This window comes from Theobroma cacao, chromosome 9 (genome assembly GCF_053813885.1).
Source record: "Theobroma cacao isolate CCN51 chromosome 9, ASM5381388v1, whole genome shotgun sequence".
Classification (NCBI taxonomy): Eukaryota; Viridiplantae; Streptophyta; class Magnoliopsida; order Malvales; family Malvaceae; genus Theobroma; species Theobroma cacao.
The window spans coordinates 9,449,673-9,469,707 of NC_142647.1; the positions used below are offsets into that span (position 1 = coordinate 9,449,673).

General features: G+C 33.5%; 2 protein-coding genes and 1 long non-coding RNA gene across 3 annotated transcripts; 1 reads left to right on the forward strand and 2 right to left on the reverse strand.

Annotated features, from left to right (window-relative positions):
• Window positions 1-1,654: 1,654 nt before the first annotated feature.
• On the reverse strand, window positions 1,655-3,154 carry LOC18589037 (gamma-glutamyl peptidase 5-like). Its single transcript, XM_007013843.3, has 3 exons — window positions 2,470-3,154; window positions 2,034-2,366; window positions 1,655-1,933 (listed from the first exon to the last, which is right to left on the reverse strand). The coding sequence occupies exons 1-3, from the start codon at window positions 2,791-2,793 to the stop codon at window positions 1,811-1,813; spliced, it is 780 nt and encodes a 259-aa protein (XP_007013905.1). The 5' UTR covers window positions 2,794-3,154; the 3' UTR covers window positions 1,655-1,810.
• Window positions 3,155-7,887: 4,733 nt separating this feature from the next.
• On the reverse strand, window positions 7,888-8,129 carry LOC18589038 (uncharacterized). Its single transcript, XM_018126805.2, has one exon. The coding sequence runs from the start codon at window positions 8,122-8,124 to the stop codon at window positions 7,888-7,890; it is 237 nt and encodes a 78-aa protein (XP_017982294.2). The 5' UTR covers window positions 8,125-8,129.
• Window positions 8,130-16,916: 8,787 nt separating this feature from the next.
• On the forward strand, window positions 16,917-18,623 carry LOC18589039 (uncharacterized). The gene is made up of 2 exons (XR_001929534.2): window positions 16,917-17,711; window positions 17,912-18,623. It is a non-coding gene; the product is annotated as an uncharacterized LOC18589039 (long non-coding RNA).
• The last annotated feature ends 1,412 nt before the right edge of the window (window positions 18,624-20,035 follow it).

Sequence of the window (20,035 nt, forward strand, 5' to 3'; positions counted from 1 at the left end):
CTGTAATTCACAATCTCATGACCGCGTTATCAATCTCACCATTATTGTTTTTAATCTCATCACGATATCTAATTGAATTTAATCTCTACGTGATATGAAAAGATTAAAAGTTTCTGCTTTGCATGAGACACTCTGGTAAGCATGTAATTAATGGTGTTAATTTGAGTTGAAAGTAATTTAATTAAAAACTTATTTTTATTTAATTTAGCTATTTTTACGTTCAAAGGTGCAATCAATTGGATTATGATTAAAAAAGGCAAAATACTTTTATGTTGTCTTGTTTTATTTTTGATGTAAATTTCATATTACCATAAAAAAGAGGAAGAAGATTGCACGTATAAAAAAAAAATAATATTAGTTGTGTAATTCCTTGAATGATATACAACTACCATGTTTGATAGTATTGATACTCCATCTCTAACTTGCTTGTACTTTTATATTCCAGTAATGGCTGATGCATGGTGACTAATTGGCACCAATATTGCCAATTGAGACATTATTTAATTAAAGATAAATTAATCTTAATATACTAGTATTAGGGTGAAAGCAGCTTCACCGACTTGGTTAGCTGATGGCAGTTTATATTTATCCACACACGCACTTGGTTTCATATATTAATGCAAACCCAACACTCCATCCAATAGAAAAAGGGAAAATAAATAAAGAATTTAAGGAAGCAAGCATCTAAGCTAACGCAAGCATTAGCCTCCTAAGATTCGTAGGTTCCTCCATTTGTTTTTTCATGGTATATCTACGAGAATAGGGTTCCAATAATATTCCCATGCAGATAATATAAATGTGCATTATCCAAGGTCTGGATAGCACGCACAACCTACATTCATTCCCATTAAAGTTCCACTTTCTTAACCATAAGGCAGTAGATTGGTGCTACCATTCCAACATCATGTTCTGTTGGTCTTTGGGTACTAATCCTTAGATTGGGAAAGGGGTGACTTTAATGAATTGGAGAAGCCTACATACCTCTCTCATTATATGCCCAAAATCATATGTAGATAATGTACAATAAGTTTTGTCTTATAAAAAAATAAAAAAGGAAAGGCATTAAAATTTTGAAGTTGGTTTAATCCAAATTTTTATTAGTTTTGTTTGACTTGTATTTTTAAAATATTTTTTTTATTGATTTCATTCATCAATCTATATAATGTGATAGGTATTGAATCTTAATTTCTACTTATAAATTTAAATTTTTAAAAACAGAAATTATAGATAAAATTAATGATTCTTTATATATAATTAACTTTTTTAAAAAAGAAAATGAAACTCAACTCATTGAACAGAGATTTGTGCATCTAACATTAAGTCAAATGTTTGAATTATAACCTTTTAAAAAATATTGTTTGAATTATAAATAATTACTTAACTTAAAGTGTACAATTACCTGGACAAGATTTTAAACAGTCTTGTAAAACTTCTGTACTTGCATTCTTAACGGTGTATAGAAGAATAGCTTTGTTTTTTAGAAATAATAAGAATAATAATGGTAAAAAGTTTCCATATTTTAGGTAATTTAATATCAAACAGTTTGTTTGGTATGAGTTGGTAATTAGTTGTCAGTGAAATGCGCAACATGTATACTTGTATCTTTTCTCTAAATTTCAAGGATCATGTATACTTGATACGATGTGGCAGACAGTTGTGTCGGTGGCCAATATATTTGACTTTGTTATATGACAACGAAAGACACAGAAAGCATACAAAGTATAAGGAAGGTTTAACCGTGTTAGATACTTGGGTTAGTTCCAAGAAACTTGATCCCGCAGGATTCCAGCGAGTCAAAGATAACCCTTTATCAGATTGGAGAAAAGGTAAAATTCTGTCTTCTCCTGAGAAAATTCCTGCATATCGTTTCCCAGCATTTCCTATCAGGTTCAGCTATCTCTAAGCCAACTTTGGCGTTCTCAGCAAAATCTCTCTGTATTTAACAAACATCAAACAGTAGCAAAATGAGGACCCTGAGGGAAAGAAGAAATCAAATTCGATTAGAACTGAAGGAACCAGAGCTGCCTGGTTACCTCAATGGAATTGTTATTCAGAAGGCGATCGATGAGGTTGTAAAGGATGTCCTTGGAGTACTCAGGGTGGCCTTGAATGCCAAGAATATGTTGCCCAATCGCAAACATCTCAACACCTGTCTTGTCTGAGAATGCAATCACTTCAGCTCCCATAGGGACCTCCCATACCTCATCCTGGTGGCACTCTATAATCGAAAGAGAAGGGGGTATTTCATCCAAGTCCTCCAGGAAGCTGGACGCCGACAAATCTTTCACAATCTTTACTTTCCTCAGCCCAATATCCCATCCAGTACATGCCTTCCCAACTCTTCCCCCCAATGACCTGCATAAAACCTGTGGAACAAAAAAAAAAAAAACAATGGAATTAACATTCTGGGATGTGGAGATTGTTGGAAATTACAGAGAAATCAAGAGAATATGGTTCTAGATTTAGTACCTGATGGCCAAAGCAGATCCCAAGAACTTTCTTCTCCATGGCATCAAGTGTTTGCAGCAGGAAGCAAAGCTTGAGAATCCAGTGGTCATTCCCATAAGCATCATAGGGACTGCCACTGACTACAAACCCATCATATTTATGGAGCTCATTCATGTCAGGGAACTCTCCATCAACAACCCTGAACAAGTCCCAGCGTTCTCCTTCTTCTCCAAAAGCAGCAACAAACACATTGAAATAACCCCCATATTCTTTCTTCACATAGTCAGAGTCCCTGGCTGCCAGCAAGAGAGCATATCTTTTTTCTCCAGCTTTAATTAGCTTCATTTCTATCAGCCAACCAATGAAACTTCTTGAAAACCTTTGTACGGTTTCTGAATCCTTTCAGGGGTTGTCAGAGAGCGAGAGAGTGAAAAAGAAATTAGAAATTGAGGATGATATCTGTTATGGAAAGTTGAAGACCGAGGAAGGAAACAGGGCTTTATAAAGTGCTTGGGTGAGGACTTGGAAATTTCAAGTGGGGTGGGTTGCTGTATGAGTGAGAATTAATGAAGACAGGAATCTGCCGATGAACGTTGCACGGCTAAAATCTGTCTGGATTTTGACAGATTCGTTTGGACTTTGGAGACACGGTTTTAGCACATTCCATCGCTTGATCTCCAAGAGGTTCACGTCCGCGTCAAAGGTGGTGGCATCGCATTCCTGGGGCTGTGGTACACCATGCTGCCCTACCCTACGTATTCCTCCACTCCATAACACTCGACATAGATTCAGCCTTAGGCTGTGAACTAATCCAAACATGAGCTTTTGACTTGATACTTGTTAACATAATTATGGTAATTGTACACATACATTATAAGTTAAATTAATATGATTATGTTAGATTATGATATTATTATATTGCAATACAATTATGATACTGTTAACACAATTTTCTGTTAAATCAATGAGAAATTTATTGCATATATTGTATATATTTGATTTTGGTTATAAATTTATTATTTTTATAAAAATTATTTTATAATAAGTATAATGCGATATAGTGAGCGATAAGAACAAGAAAAATAAGTGGAAGTTATATCATGCTGGTAATAGTAAAAATAAGTCAAAATAAATGGTTAGGTTTATAACTTAGTTTTACTTTGAGATGTTTCAAAAAAATTTTAATTTGGTGATTCAAATATGAAAGTAAATTTTATTAAATTTCTTTTATTCTTGCATTATTCTTGAGTTTCAATTTGATTAAAATACATTTAGTAATGTCATATAAAGAGAAGCAAAAGGCCAAAGGGCCTACAAGAGAGTGGGCCACTTTTTATATGATTTTTAAACCAATTTCTATCTTTTTGGATTTTAATAAAAAATTTACAAGAAAACAAACACTTGCTTGGCTTTTTTTTTTAAAAAAACTTTTTTGAGTAAAGTAGAATTGATTATGCAAAACGTGTTGAAATGCCATTGACAGAAAAGAAATGAAATTATATATGTTAATGACACCGAGTTGCCTCCTTATTTTTAACCATTTCCATCCTAATCTATATCCTCCCCATCCCATTCAACACGTTTTTTATTCTTATATTTGAAAACATTAAAAATTATAGCATGTCTCGATCAAAAGATTATCCAATTCACAAGTTTCCCATTTACCAATTTCCCTTTAATTTTTTTTTACCCTTTAAATCATCTCTCTCTAACAAATACAATAAATCAAGATTTAAGCTATAAGGATAGAAAGATTAGAGATTAAAACAATACTTTATTTAAAGATTAGAAATTACTTTATTCTACATAGCCATAACATCACATTCCTTTTTTTTATTTAATTTATATTAGTTTATGTCTTAATAAATTTTAAAATTTTATTTAATTATTTTTAAAAATTGATGTGACTGTTATGAATGTATATATGTGAATATCCATTATGTCACAACCCAAAAATTCAAACCAAGTTAGGCAGTTGAGACAGGTCAAATAGCTTAGTGGGCCAAACATAAGAGTGTAATTTGATTTGAACTCTGTAATCAAGATTATTTGTTTTAATGATACTGGTGAATTTACATCTTAAGACTTTAATGAATATTGCATTTTAACTGGAATAATTGTTGAACAATCGGTTGCTCTATTTATACATAAAATGGTCCAATAGAATCGTTTATTAAATGCTTCCAACTAATTACAAGGTCATTGCTTATGAAATTAAACTCCTTATTTCTGCTTGGGGGCATGCCATTTTGCATGTAGCATCACTTGTATGCATCATGCCAATGAGTTATCATAAATTCTTCCATATACAATTGATTTATGATCGAAAACCATATATTTTCCATTTAAGAATTTTAGGATGTGCAGTATATGTCTCAATTGTTCCACCACAATTCACAAAGATGGCTCTTAAAAGGAGGTTAAGAATATATGTTGGATACATATCTTCATCTATAATTAAACATCAAAAACCATTAACAGAAGATTTATTTATAGCAAGCTTTGCCAATTGTTATTTTGATGAAACAAAATTTCTAACATTAGGGGAGAAAATAAGTAGCTAAAAAAATAAATTTCTTGAAATCATTATTTAGTTTTGATCTTTGCACAAATCAATATGAACTTGAAGTTTAAAAGATAATTCATTTGCAAAATATAGCAAATCAGTCGCTCGATGTATTTACTAACTTAAAAAGAATACCTAAATCTCATATACTAGTTACAAATGCTCTTATTAGGATTGATGCCCTTGTAGGACAAGGCATGCTAGAAGCGTGGCAAATCAATCGGTTCCAAAGATATACAAAATAGTAAAAAAAAAAGAAACAAAAACTCCAAAAAAGACTCTTAATATAATTGATAAAATTTTAAAAGAAATTCAAATACCTGAAATCATTGAAAATAAAGAGATCTCAATAAATTATGTCATGATAGAAAAAAATAAAAGTAGAATGAAATAAACATCAACGATATTTTTACATTATAATGTAACGCTTAATATTATGAAAAAAAATAAAGATCTTGAACCTATATTTATTGAAAAATGTAGACATAGAAATGATTGACTAATGTGGAACGACGCAATCAAGGCAGAATTAAATTCACTTGCAAAATGTGAAATTTTTTACCTTGTAGTCCATACAACAAATAGTGAAAAACCAATAGGATCTAAATGGGTATTTGTGTGAAAACAAACTGAGAAAAATAAGATTTTTGAGATATAAAATATGGTTTGTCATATAAGGTTTTATCCAAAAACTTGGTATTAATTATGAAGAAACATATTCTCTTGCGATGAATGCAATTATATTTTCATATTTAATTAGTCTGGCAAATTAGAGAAGATTGAAATGCATCTAATGAATGTAGCTACAGTCTATTCATATGGCTCACTTGATATCGATATTTATATGAAAATCCTAGAAGAATTTAAGTTACCTAAAGCACAAAATTCTAGAAAAATTTATTTGATCAAATTAAATAAATATTTATATAGATTAAAAGTAATTCGAATGCATGTGGTATAATCACTTTAATGAATTGCCTTAATGAATATTTGTTGAAAGAAAGCTATAAAATGATCCTATATGCCCTTGTGTGTTTATCAAAAGATTTGGATATGAATTAATTGTTGTTTATGTTGATGACTTGAATATTATTGAAACTCCTAAAAAGTTATTAAAAGCCATGGGTTACTTAAAGAAAGAATTTGATATGAAAGACCTTGAAAAATAATGTTTTGTTTGAGTCTTTAGATTTATCACTTGACAAATAGAATAATTATCCATCAATCAAATTTTATAGCAAAGGTGCTAAAATGATTCCATATAAAACACATCCATTGAATTCACTAATAGTTGTAAAGTTATTAGATGTGTAAAAGAACTCTTTCCAATGTCATAAGGATGATGAAGCACTTTTGATCTTGAAGTAGCATATGTTAGAACAATCGAAGCACTAATGTATCTTGCTAACAAAACAGGACTTGATATATCATTTGCTATAAATTTATTAGCAAGATATAGCTCTTTTCTAATTCAAAGATATTGGAATGGAGTTAAATATATACTTTAATATTTTCGAGAAAAAAAGGACATGGGTTTATATTATTCAAATGTATTGAAAATAAAATTTAATTAGTTATGCAGATGCAAGATATTTATCTAATCCATGCAAAGCTTGATCCCAGATAGGTTACTTATTCACATATGATGGTATGACTATTTCATGGTATTTTGTAAAACAAACTGTAATTGTTACTTCTTTTAACTATGTAGAAATTTTAGCAATTAATGAGACAAGTCGTGAATGTGTCTAGTTAAGATCTATAACTCAATATATTCAAGAAACGTGTGACTTGTCAACCAAGAAAGAAATTTCAACAACGTTATATGAGGATAATATTGCTTGCATAGCCTAGTAAAAGGAAGAATACATTAATAGCACGTTTGGTTCGCGAAATAGGCAGGAATGAAATAAAATTGTTATTCTGTGAGAATAGAATAAAGTGAGAATAGAATAGAATAGTTATTACTTTGTTTGGTATTGTGAATGGAATAGAGCAAGAATTACTATTATGACTTATTGCAGTGTTTGGTTGGTAGAAATAAGATTGGAATAAGAAAGGAATAGGTGATAGAAAGACAGAACTACCCTTGACCATATTAAAAATTATTTTCATAAAAAAAATAAAATTATTCGTATTATCATTTAAATACACATTTATCCCAAAAGATAATTATCCATCATAATTATATTTTCTCCCAATTACTAAAAATAATTATAATTTAGTCACATATTTTTATAAATCGATAATTATTTAAAAATATTATTTAATTATATTATATTTTATCCATCATAATCAATTAAATTTGTGTATGGATGTTTTTTTTTTAGCCATTTTTTCATATATTATGAATCATTTTCAAAATATTGTAATTGGGAAAAATATGAGAGAATAAATATTTGGTCTGAGCTTTAATTTATTAAAAGGCATCCCGTTTGAAGTGGGTTGGATATGCAGCTCTAGAGTCAAAACAATAAGTGAAACGAAAAACTTAAAGTTATCAATACAAAGACCTGCATGATGAAAGAAGGAACCTCTCTTCAGGTTTTTATCCATCCTGACAAAGATAACTTCCTCATTTACAACAGTAACTTGATTCACATAGCTACTGTATCCCTTCCATTTACCTTTCAATTCTAAGCATAGTTCACAAGCTTATGACATGGCAAAATATTTCTCCCTAGGCATTCATCTACAGTTCTTTTTACTACAACCTTGAAATTATCCAATCAGAACAAAAGATTATGTAAGGGTTCAACACTTATAAACTTATGCTCCGTTCCGTATGATATTCTGGCGGATACTACACAATTTATGACTGTGATTGGTGAATTGTAATACGATGATTACAGGAGATATGTCTTCCTTCCTCCTTAGTTGAACAAATGGGCTAGATCCGGATCATCCAACTTTACATCCAACCAACCATTCAAGCGCATGTACTCGATGTAATGATCTGGGGGTTTCATTGCACGAGGATTTCTTGGAGTAAAACCATGAATTCTCTCAATATCTCGAGCAAGCCATCGAACATAAGCTTGGTCCAATGGTGGCACAATTTTCAAGAGAATCTCTTCTCGTTGTTCTTGCTTCACAAGCTTGTTTCCCATGATAAGAGAACCTGGCCAGCTTCAAGCAGAATTAGCCAAAAAAAATTAGCAGTAAATTAGTACTCCATGAAAGAGAGATGTAATCTATTTGTCTTCTATTTGATTATCAATTTTGAACAAGGAATATATGCATACCCTCTCAGACCATGGGGATGCAATAAATCTAAAACAAATGTGCCTAAAGCTTTGTAGTTATACTAGAATAACAAGACTTCTTTTGACATCTACCCAAGTGACTAAAACTTGGGTAAAAAACAAGAAAGACAAAGCATTTCAAGGAATTAACAAGAGCAAAGCTGATGCAGTAATTCGATATTTTTTTTATCTTCAAAAGCATAAATTAAAGCTCAGATCAATGAAAAATCCCTAATTCTTCAAAAGCATATTGACGCTTTAATTTTGCAATTAGGAGTGAAGCAGATGCCAGTTGACATTCATGAACTGCAAGAGCAATTTGACTTACTGCAAGGGAGTTGGACAAAGCTTCTTTTCTAGAGCATTTGTTCAAAATAACCATGCTGTCACAATGCCTATTGTTACATTAAAATAATAAAAGCAATTAGAAATATCTTTGTAACATAATTCTAAACTAGTAGGGTCTTGATAACATCGCTTGAGGATCTTTTAATGTATTCTCCAACTTCAGTACACCTGCAACTACATTAGCATACACAGAACTAATCTGAAAGAAGTCAGCAGCTCTCCCTCACAAGAAATGCTGAACATAAAAGCTTATGCTCTTACTCAATACATATTGCTCCTGATTTGCAAATTAATCACCAAAAAATTACAAATTAACCTTCTCTGACCCTGATCTCTAACAATACAAAATCACAAGTAAATCAAATCTACTAACAATAAAAACCCTTAAATTAAAATTTTGTTACCAGAAGGATTTCAAGCAAATACCTGGACTATGGACAGCTGAGAGAGAGGGGAAGACGGGTGAAAGTGATTGAGAAAGAGGGGAAAACCCACGGGTGAGAGCGGCTGAAAGAGAGGGGAAGACCCATGGCTGAGATAGCGGCTAAGAGAGAGGAAAAAGACTAGTTGAGAGAGGAGATAAAGACGGGGGAAGGCCGGCCAGTTGAGAGAGGAGAGGAATACGATCGAAGATCGACTGAGAGAGGAGAGGCTTTTCGAGGGAAAGGCAAGATGGGGGAAGGAGAAAGAGAGAGAAAAAAATTAGATTTTATATGGGACAGAGTCGTGATTTTCTTAATCAATTGAGGGTATTTTAGTCAAATGTTATTTCAAACCTATTCCCCCGGTCACAAAATAGATAATACCAAGGGGGGACAGGTATTAGCCATTCCCACCCCAAAGACAAGTTTGAGGAATTCTTATTCCTTAGGAATTCCTATTCCTTACCTTATTTGACAACTAAACAAGAGACACGGAATGGCATGGGAATAGCATAGTTATTCCCCCTACCAAACATGCTGTAAAAGCAATAAAACAAAACCTATTTTACCAAAAATTCTTCTTAACTCATGATCTCCAAGAAAAATGTGATATTAGTGTTCAACAAATTCATTTAATTGACAATCTAGTAGATTTATTCACCAAAGCCTTTCTTACTGCAACATTTGAAAAGTTGGTACAAAAGATTGAAATGCGTCATTTTAAAGATTTATAATAATGCAGTCATCAAGGGGAGTAAAATACACACTGTACTTTTCCTTTTCATCAAGATTTTTCCCACTGGATTTTCTTGGTAAGGTTTTCAATGAGGCAATATTTCAAAAGCGTATTCTTGAAAAGAATTAGATACTCTTTTTCCTTCACTTAGATTTTTTCCCATGAGGTTTTTTTTCAATAAAGTTTTAACGAGGTATATTCTTAAAACAATAGACATTCAAGGGGGAGTGTTATGAATATATGTGTAAATGTCCATTATATCATGATCTAAGAGTTCAAATCGGGTCAGGCAATCGAGACAGGCCAAATAGCCCAGCAGGCAAAACATAGGAGTGTAATTTGATTTGATATCTTATATTTGATTATTTATATCTAGATTTGTATATAAATTAGATTGGATTAAAATTTAGATTTAATCCATCCAAATCAAATCCCTTAGCACTATCTTTATCTTATAAATTCTATCTTAATAGGAGTTATTAGCTTATAAATCAGTTTTTTCACTTCATTTGTGAATATATACTTTTAAATAAAATCTTCTTACTTTATTAATATTTTGTTCTCATAAATGTTCTTTTAGGTTGTATTTCACAACAGTGACAGTCTTAGATACATTTCTTATTAAGCACTCAACAAATTTTACATCACAAATCACTGTTTCATATTGATCTCATCTTTAGTAGTACCGCTACCATCTTTAGCAAAGACTTCAGCACTACCATCTTTAGTATACGGAGCTTATTTTAAAATATAAATTTTAATTAATTACATATAAAGTTATAACATCTTCTTATAACCAAAGTATGTATCAACAAATTATAACACCCTCCTTTCTATTTCCTTTGTCCATCTTTACGTTCTTTGAATATTCAAAATAATGTCTTCTTTCTTTTTTTAACACTTAATTGTCTTACTTTTCTTTATTTAAAAATTATTTTTCATAACTTTTTTTTTTTTTACTTTTTGAACATTCTAAAAATCATGATACATCAATTTTATAATAAAAATAAAATAAATTTTAATAAAATATATACTACAATTAAATTCATTTTACAAGTTAAATATGGACAAGTGAAATGAGAAGGACGGAGTAATTAACCTTATACAATTAAATATCTAGACATCACAATCTTGCGGGAATTGTTGATGAATCTTTTAATCAATAACTTAAAACCAATAATTAGTAAGCTGTAAATAATAAAAAAAAAAAGAAAAATATAACAATCACATGGAGTATAAGAGATTGTGTATGCCAGCAAGGACGGAATTAGAGTTTTCGATTTGAGGGGCAAAAGGCTTATATAATATTATGAGTTGAATTTTTTTTTATGCTAATTAGTTAACCAACATTTTAACTTTACACTTAATTTTTAAGTTCTGAAATGACAAAATTAAATGATCAAAATTATTTAAGTATGTTTTTGAATAAACATAAAAACCTCTTGACATCTTAAATTGAAATGGTTAAGTATTTATGAAAGAAAAGAAGTTCAAATATTTTGAAATCTAAGTTTTATGTTGAAAGTATCGATACATTTTAGATAAAAAGCCAAATATCAAAGTGTTAAACTAAAAGTATCAATATATTTTAAATAGAATGCTTTTACCCAGTAACATATGGATAAATAGAAAAGCTATTGCTTGAAGAGTATCAATGCTCTCTTAAAAAGTGTCAATACCTTCTTGAATACTAAATGCTTTTTCAAATCAAACCAATTTGGATATGAATTTCATCAGTTTGATTCTTCAATTTTTAAAAGTTCAAAATTTTAAATATTTTAGATATAATTTATTGATTATTTACTTAAATTTAAAAATAAATAACTTTTTTTTTATTTCATAAAACATAAAATATCATATAGAATATAACAAAAATACAATTCCATTTAATTTGGATAATTTTAATTTTTATCTTATGAAATGAAAATCAAATTACACAAAATACATATATTAATATCTGAATTGAAACCGAGCCTGAACGGAACCAAATCCAACATAAAGAAATATGTACATGTCCCTAATTAACAATATCTTTTCAAAGTGCAGAAATGTTTCAAGAGAAACAACCAGTGGCAATGGAGCGACTGAAAACCCTTACTGTATATGTTTCAACGGTGTAGTGGCAGATCCAATATGTATTATATGGTAACCTTTTTATAATGGAGAAAGGCAAGAAGCACTGACTTTTTCATTCAAATATTGAAAGAGATCCACTCTTTATATTGGTGAGCAAGTACATGCAATAATAGTCCGTCAACCGGGGTGGATTGCACCCCCTTTGGTTGGGGAAGTCGCCCAAGCTTTCCTCACTTTCTATGGCTTCTCACTTGCCTCCTAAACTTGCCATGAAAATAAAAGCAAAAGTTGTTCACCTCAAGTTGGGGAGATTATTTTACAAGTTGTTCAAAAGGCTGTTTCATGACTCAGACATTGTCTGAACTTCAAAATTCGATGCAGCAATACACATGGATGATACGATCTCATCATCGAAGCAGGCATCGTGACACGACAAGCTTAGATATACTTACAAGAAATTATGGAGAAAAGGAATGCTAGTCTCTCTCACCCCAAGCAAATGGTGTAGTGGAAGCTATCATCTCTCAAACGTAAGCTATATATTCTCTTCAAGTTAAAAAGATGCTTTTTTTTTGCACTGCAAATATGATGGTCCTGTAACAAATTTGGCAAGGAATATATGAATATTCCTGAATGCCCATAATGTATGATCCCTTGATTTGAGGCAGATACAATGGAAATTCCAAGCTGCTGGCAGCAGCTTTTGCTTGTGGCTGTAATAAAGAATGGTATAAAAAAAGTTAGTGTAATCCTACCTCAACATATGTATTTCTAAGTATTGGGTTCTGATTCTTCATCAAAGTTAGATTCAAGATTCCAAAATATATGGTATCTACTAAAATCTTTGCTTCCATATGAAGTTGATACTATAGTTAGGCAATTTGCTTCACTGCTAACATAAGAGTATTTAGCAGGCTTTGGTTGTTGGAATCTAAACAGCCAATGCATAGGGCTTATATATGAACTCTAATATCTAAATTCTATTCTTGCTTTTTATTCAAGTTGCAAAAATGGTGACAATGTTGAATGAAATTTTTTTGGCCAGGAATTTTGATGGTAATTGTGATCCCTCATCTCATATCGAATGTGAAAGTGATTTTCAGAGTCTAAATAAGGGTTTAAGTCAATTATTACTAATAACTTGAACTTAAATTTATGAGAACCCTGTGGTTTATGTCTGAAAAATTGTGCTTGAACTTAGATCATTTCAGTAATTCTTAGGCGGTATTGAAGAATGAATTTGGTTTAGTTTCCAAGGAATACATGCATACAAAGTACTTAAAGCTAAAGACCTTTATTCCTAGTTCAGTTGAAAACAAGTTTTTGGAAGAATCATGTGGATTTGAAGATCATATGTATCTTGATCCCGAAATGCCTCTTAGTCAGTTAGGAACATGGACCAAAAAAGATGGATACCAGAAAGGCCGAGCGAGGGTAAGGAAGTGATCAAGAGTAGGACTACAATCACAATCCCATGAAAATTTCAGAATATTTGCACCATGGAAATGAGTTAAATCAGGGACACTATAAAAATTATTCTCCCAACTGTATTAGGATACATATTTTGATGTAGAATCCTGCAGATAGAAGAAAAGAAGCTATTAAAGCATTTTAAGAAGAGTAGGCAAGTGGGAATTAATGCATGTGGGAGATCAATGTTGAATCATCGTTTGCAGAATATAGGCCACAACTTCATCCAGTTGGCTTGGAGTCTGTACATCTTGTCAACCAACAGAATACTGTTCCTTCACCATTTAGAGTCTAGAAGGAATTTTGAGCTTTGATTTTGCTCTCAGATTGGATTAGGATCATGTTCCAGCAGGTGCATCAAAGCTTTTTTCCTTTTCCAAACTTTCCTTTCTGCACTCCGGGGCAGGCATAAATTTTGTCAATCAATACTCTGGAGGATGTTATTCTCGTTCAGCAAACGAATTCATCTCATTGCTAAATTTGGACTTCATTAACTGACCAATTGTGATGATATCATGAAGAAAGATTCTCCATATGTTTACAGAAAACTCCAAAGATCTCAGTTCCGTTTCTTCTGGGGGGTTCAGAATTGCTCAATCAACGGATCTCGTATCAGACGATGAACCCAGGTGTATTGAGAATTGGTAAATGGATCGATGGGCCAGCGCTGTAATGAAATTAGCTTTAATCTAAAGCATAAGGTTTTGAATCCTATCACATATATATATATATGCATGCATTTCTTCCTTGTACAAAAACCGATGATAAAGTACTTTTATATGGAATATGCATGTGCTCAACACTGGAAGGACAGGGTAGCATCTGGCAGAGATAGCTGAGGTAGGCTTCTTTTCAAGGCTCAACGTGGTCAAATATAAAGTGGACACGATAACAAGAAAAGGGGGAAGAAAAAATGTGAAGAAAATCAAAAGGCCCTCATTTTTGGCATACAACGTGGTCTCATCATCACAAGATCATCTTCTTTTTGGGGCCTTTATTTTACTTTTGCCCTCAAGTTGTCAGAGAGATACGGCCACCTTCTTCTTCTTCTTTCTTCAAATATTTTACACTTTAAACTGATAACTATGCAAGTCGGAGCACCCCCAATAAAAGAATAGAAAATAAACTACTTTATTTCTAAACATTGTCTCAGAATTGGCATTTTGGTCCCATTTACACACCCAACATTGCTTCTCTTTTCCTTGCTCCTTTTTAATTATGTCTCCCTTTCGTTCCTTTATTATCATAGTAATAATGATTCATAACTTCCTCTATTAGCCCTTCTAAGATTTAAGTTGGCCACAAATCAGTTTGCCTTTGGTTTCCTATAAAATTACATTTGAACCCTACCATGGACAGTCTCTGCTCAGTTTCTTCACATAAATCTATCAAAATTCAAAACTCTGCTAATGAGCTGGGGAATTTGATTGTACTTCTTTATGAAAGAAGATAAGATGCATAAAAGAATAAGAAATCAATGCATCAAAAATGTCAAGCAAAAGATGTCAACTGATTTCAAACTTGGAAGTACTTGAACATTTAGCTCTTTAATTAATACATGATCTCTCTATTTAAAAAAATAAAATTCAAATTCTCTTCTTTTAATTTTTTTTAAAAAAAAAAAAAAAAACTGATTTCAAGCATGGGCCCTTTAAGCTACCCAAAATAAAACATAAACTTTTTTGTCATGGCAAGCATTGGGGGACCTTTTTTCTTATCAAAGAAGCCTAATAAATGTTGCAGTAGAGCAGCTCTGGGCCCAGAATCAAACAAAACTTTGAAGTCCAGCGTCCCCAAAAATGGGCTTCAAACGTTAACTTCCCGGAGGGAAACTGCAATGTTGTCTGATCGTGTCTTGGCTACAAGAGTTCAACTTGGTATGGTGGTGGCATAGTTGGTAGTTTAAGCAAAGGAAAGGGTGCATTAGTTTGTATTCAATCAAGGTTTTGAATTTCTGTCATAAGTAGGGGAGGGATAAAGTTGACAGCGGCACCATCCGCTTTGTCATTAAAAGGCTATAAACCTTACCTTCTTTATGATTTTATTATCCTCTCCCCCAGAGAGAGAAAGAGGAAGAGGGGGAGTGCTGATGAATATAATAATAAAAAAAAGGCTTTTGATGAAGTTTTCAGTAATTGGATTGCGACTGTATAGATGAACCCTTCTGCTTTTTCCATAAAATAACATTAGAATACTCTCTTGTCTATCATTTTTCAATTCTATCCCCCCAGTCTCCCTTGACTCGTGGCGGTTTGTGGGTTATAGTAGTTGAGATTCTTAACATTTACTCTCTTTCTCTCTCATAATTTACATCTTACACTGCAAAAATTCATATGCTACTATATAGGAAATTGGGCTCCTGATGAATAAGTTTCTTGCTTTTATCCTGGAAACTGTAAGGTACGGATGAATTTTACTTGCCCAAGTTATCCTTTCACCCTCTCTTTGTCTCTCGAGCAAAGAAGCTTTCAAACTGATAAAACAATGCATATTTGTTCCTGTGTACACTATATTTGTATCTGTCATGGTTTCAGTCATACTCAACAAAAGCAGTCTCCTGATGTTGTAGAAGATCTTGTTCGAAAACGATTGATATCTTTGCACCCCCGCCCATTTTGTATTCATTTTATATAAAAACTTGTGACGTTTCTAATTCCCATTCTTCTTTACTTCTTAGCCTTAATCTTTGTGGCAAAAAAGCCTCAAAAAGCTTCCTCATGACCAGAACCACCATTCCTGCGTGAAACAACACCATATCCCCACTCACCAATCGTTTTCCCATTGTTCTTGTTTTCTCAGGATGGTTTCTTTGTTCTCGGGTTTTCTTTTGCAGATCAAAGAACTAGCTTTAATCAAGACCGTTTGATCAGAGATTCCTGATTCATACTTGTCTTGGGTTAAGAGCTGCCTTACTTTCTCTTCAGGTACCTCTCTCCCTCCCCATCTCTCTCTCTGATTTTTCCCTGCAAAAATTTAAAAAAAAAAAAACCATTTCACTTTCTCTGATATCTGACTTTTCCTCAGACATTCTGTCTCTTGCTGTTCTCTATTATGATAGTCTCGAGCTTGGTTTGTTGTTGGCACTTGGTAGCCTATCACTTTATAAAAAAAAAAGAAAACGAAAAACACAAGCTCATGTTGTCCTACCTCTATTATAAATTGCTAATAACATGCCTACATGCATCACCGTACACGTTGCTCATAATCCTGATTGATTCCAATCCATATCCCCACACAACCTTGGTTGATCCCTCCAAATTGAACCTGGTTCAAAGTCACCGGACTCAGCAGTTAGGGGCATGTTTTAAAGAGGGTTGGTGTTAAAGATGGTAATGTGAAGCAAGCAAGGCGCATTTAGATAATCCATGCAAGCAACCAAACCAACAAAAGCGGCAGAGACACAAAAGGGAAAGGGGAATTCACATCACATGACACTTTCTGTTAACATGGATACGTGAAATCCGGGGTACTTTTACCTCCGTAGCGCTAAATGACCGAACAACCCTGTTCTTCCTGATTGGTCCCACGCTCCAAATAGGGGTGTCCCCACCAAAAAACAATATATGTAGCAATTGTTTGACCAAAGGCCAAGGGGGGACCCAAAACCCCAAGCACCCCACCCCATCCACATTGAACACAGAGGGTCGAGGTAGGTGCTTGTGGCTGTGGCTTAGGCGCTTAGCCAGTTAGATTAGACTCCCTAGAAATCCCAAAAAACGAATGTTAGGCGAAGAACGACTGTGGGGCGTAGGGTTTTGTTGGTGGTCGTCTCGATAAATCTGGCCTCGGCATTGCTGCTGGTTTGGTCAGGAGAGTCAGAATCATGAAAATAAAAACTGGCACATGATTTTGAACGTTATATTAGAAAAATAAAGAGGAAAGAGAAGAGATACAGTAGTATCATTTTTATGTTTATGTGGATCCCAAACATGGGGGAAAAGAAAAGGGGTAGTGAAGGGATTTTGGGAAATGATGAGGGTAGGCAAGGAAACAAGAAGAGGACACCGGTTGCTTGCGCAAATCTAGCTAATCTGGGACTTCCGGGCCAACTAAAGTGAAAGTTGGGGTTGAAGCTGTGGTTAAGGCAAAACCCCAAACCCAAAGCCATCCCCCCCACCCCAGCCAAACCGTACCAACATCACCATTCCCACATTTACTTCTTGGCCTCATTATGTTTAGGCAGACACGGTTCTCAATATAGCCAGTAGATACATGTTGCAAGCCAAGCACCTTAGCTGCTACTTACTCTTCTTCTTCTTCTTCTTCTTCTTCGCTCAAACGCTCTCTTTCTTTTTCTTCACTCTTTGAATATTTGAATCTTTTCTTTCTAGCATAGGACAAGAAAACCCCATCATCAAAGGAAAAAAAACGAAGAAAGTAGAAGAGAAGTAAATAAAAACGTACAGGCACCAAACCCTTGGTTCTGATTTTATGTTCCTCTCTTTGCTTTCATTCATGTTCCTTTTGATTTTTTTTGACCATTTTTGCTCTCTCCAGCAAGGTTCTTGTCTGCTTTCCTTTTGTTATTTTTTGGGAATAGTGTTTGAAAAAGCTCACCTTTTTTTTTCTCATTCTTTGTGTTTTATTATAATGATGATAGGGTTGTGGTGGGGGCAAAAGCGGAAGCAAAGGGAGGACTTTGCTCCAAGAATGGTGACTGCTGTGAATCCATCTACAAAGAGAATTGGAGGAAGATTGGGCTTTTCCATGAGAATTTATGTGAAGCGAATGGGTTTTGGAGGCTTATATAAAGCATGGGGTAATTATAGAAGAAACTTCAGTTTCTTCAAACTCCAATCTTTGCAACAAGCTCTCTTCTTAATCTTCTTCTTCAGCTTTTGGTGATGGGAGGGGGAGGTGGTGGCGGTGGTGATATTGGCTGGACGGCTCAATCTCTTTATTGTTCATTTATGATATACTAAAATTTTTTCTTCTCTTTTTTGCTGCTTACTTGTTGGTCCATAATGTTGGTAAATGCAACGGGTATGTTGGTCTCTTTGCTGATTTTTTCCGCTTTTATTTTATTTTATTTTAGTTACACTAACTTCATCTTTTGGCTTTTGGTTTTATGCCTTTTGCTTGCTTCATGAAGAAAAAAAAAAGAAACTTCAAAACAAGAAACTAACAGTAATCAGGAGGTTAGAAAATAGTGCAGTAAACAGGGAGGAGCTGATTCTGTGAAGGGTTGGTGACTAAAGTAAATATTTGAGGTCTCTACACTGTTTTATTGTACTCAGCCTCTGTCCCTGTAATTTATTGTATATCTTCTGGGGAAATGTGTGAGCTTTATTAATAGTAATGATATTTGTTAATTATAATATGTCACACCCATTTTCTGATATTCCATTTCTATGATAAATTTGTAGTCTCCTCATGCTTCTATTCCGATTCTCATTTTTATTTCCATTCATTCAAATGGGTGTTTTTTTGGGATTTATCTTTTTTGGGTTTTGGGTGGGTAAGGGTGAGGTGACAATTGCAAGCACTGGAACTGCTGGTCTAGAGCACCTAGAGTTGGGCACCATGGGTTATAGACTACAGAGTCCAAGTGGGTTTTATTTAAAATTAGTATTTAGGACAAAGGGGAAGGGGGAAAGGGTTACTGCCTCTGCCTGGGCAAGAAAAACAAAGGCAAAGACAAGAAAGTTGAGGTGTGAGTGACGAAGGTGGGCTTGTAGTTCATGGAAGTGTCCTATCATCGTGCACTGCAAATTTGGTTTTGCTTCCTTTTTGGTTTTTGGTATGCACGTGAAACTGGGTTGCGTTTGTGTTTATCAGAAAGAAAAAGAAATTCAGAAGGTGATTATATTTCTGAACGTTTGATATGGTCTGGTGGGGCCTTTGGAGTGATGGTAATTGCCTGGAAAGTGGATTTCTAAAGGGGAAAAACAATGGTTCAAACAATCCCTTTTTCTGTTACCAAATTTGGTGTGGGGATTGGAACTCAAAAAGTTTTATCTATAAGTTTGGGGAAATGTGTTTTTCAATTGGAGAATATGAAGGGAGATTTGCTCAAGTTGTATCGTAAATATGTTTGCTTCTTTCATGTTCATAGAATTATTTAGATTTTGGGACAATAGCTGTTTCCCCTGTCATATATTTCACACTGATATGCCTGATGAAAGTATTTGGGATCGGAAAAGCAAGCAACTTGATGGACTTAAACAGTCAAATAAAACAAGACCATCATCTTTTAGTCGTGCAACATCTTGAAACCATGAAAATATGGACTCAGCTCGAGTCTGGGTGCCTGTCCAAGTCAGAACAGAGGGGTGGCACATGTCAGCAAATTTATGATCTTGTCTTATGGTAGTAGGAGGAGACAGATTTTACCAAGGAAATAACTATATTCACACAGTGGTTTATGACCCTATTTATTCTGTAGATTTTCTCATTTCTGCATGTCATGGAACCAGTTTGAAAATCAGTACTGAGCACATCCTGTGGGTAAAATGTCAATTTCAAATTATAATATAAGTGCAACCCCAGATTTTGAGTGCTTCCGCCTCTGTTTTGTTTGCTAGCCTAAACAGGCTCTTCTGGTAATGTGTGTTTTATTTTCTCAATTATTTTCTACCCCTTTTCATTGGTCTAGTCATCTTTCCCTCTACAGCTCAAATACTGTGCTTACAAGCATTGGCTCAGGCCCCCTAATAACGGAAATCTAAAGTTACTGCACGAAACTGATGTAATCAAACATTTAACAGATGAGTGAAATTAATGT

What these genes read in the sequence shown, in the direction of transcription:
- LOC18589037 (XM_007013843.3), bottom strand. Translation starts at nt 2,793, where the DNA reads ATGAAGCTAATTAAAGCTGGAGAAAAAAGATATGCTCTCTTGCTGGCA. An exon ending in GGATCTGCTTTGGCCATCAG is followed by an intron (nt 2,367 to 2,469) that starts GTACTAAATCTA and finishes TTTGTTCCACAG; the next exon opens with GTTTTATGCAGGTCATTGGG. An exon ending in TGAATAACAATTCCATTGAG is followed by an intron (nt 1,934 to 2,033) that starts GTAACCAGGCAG and finishes TGTTAAATACAG; the next exon opens with AGAGATTTTGCTGAGAACGC.
- LOC18589038 (XM_018126805.2), bottom strand. Translation starts at nt 8,124, where the DNA reads ATGGGAAACAAGCTTGTGAAGCAAGAACAACGAGAAGAGATTCTCTTG.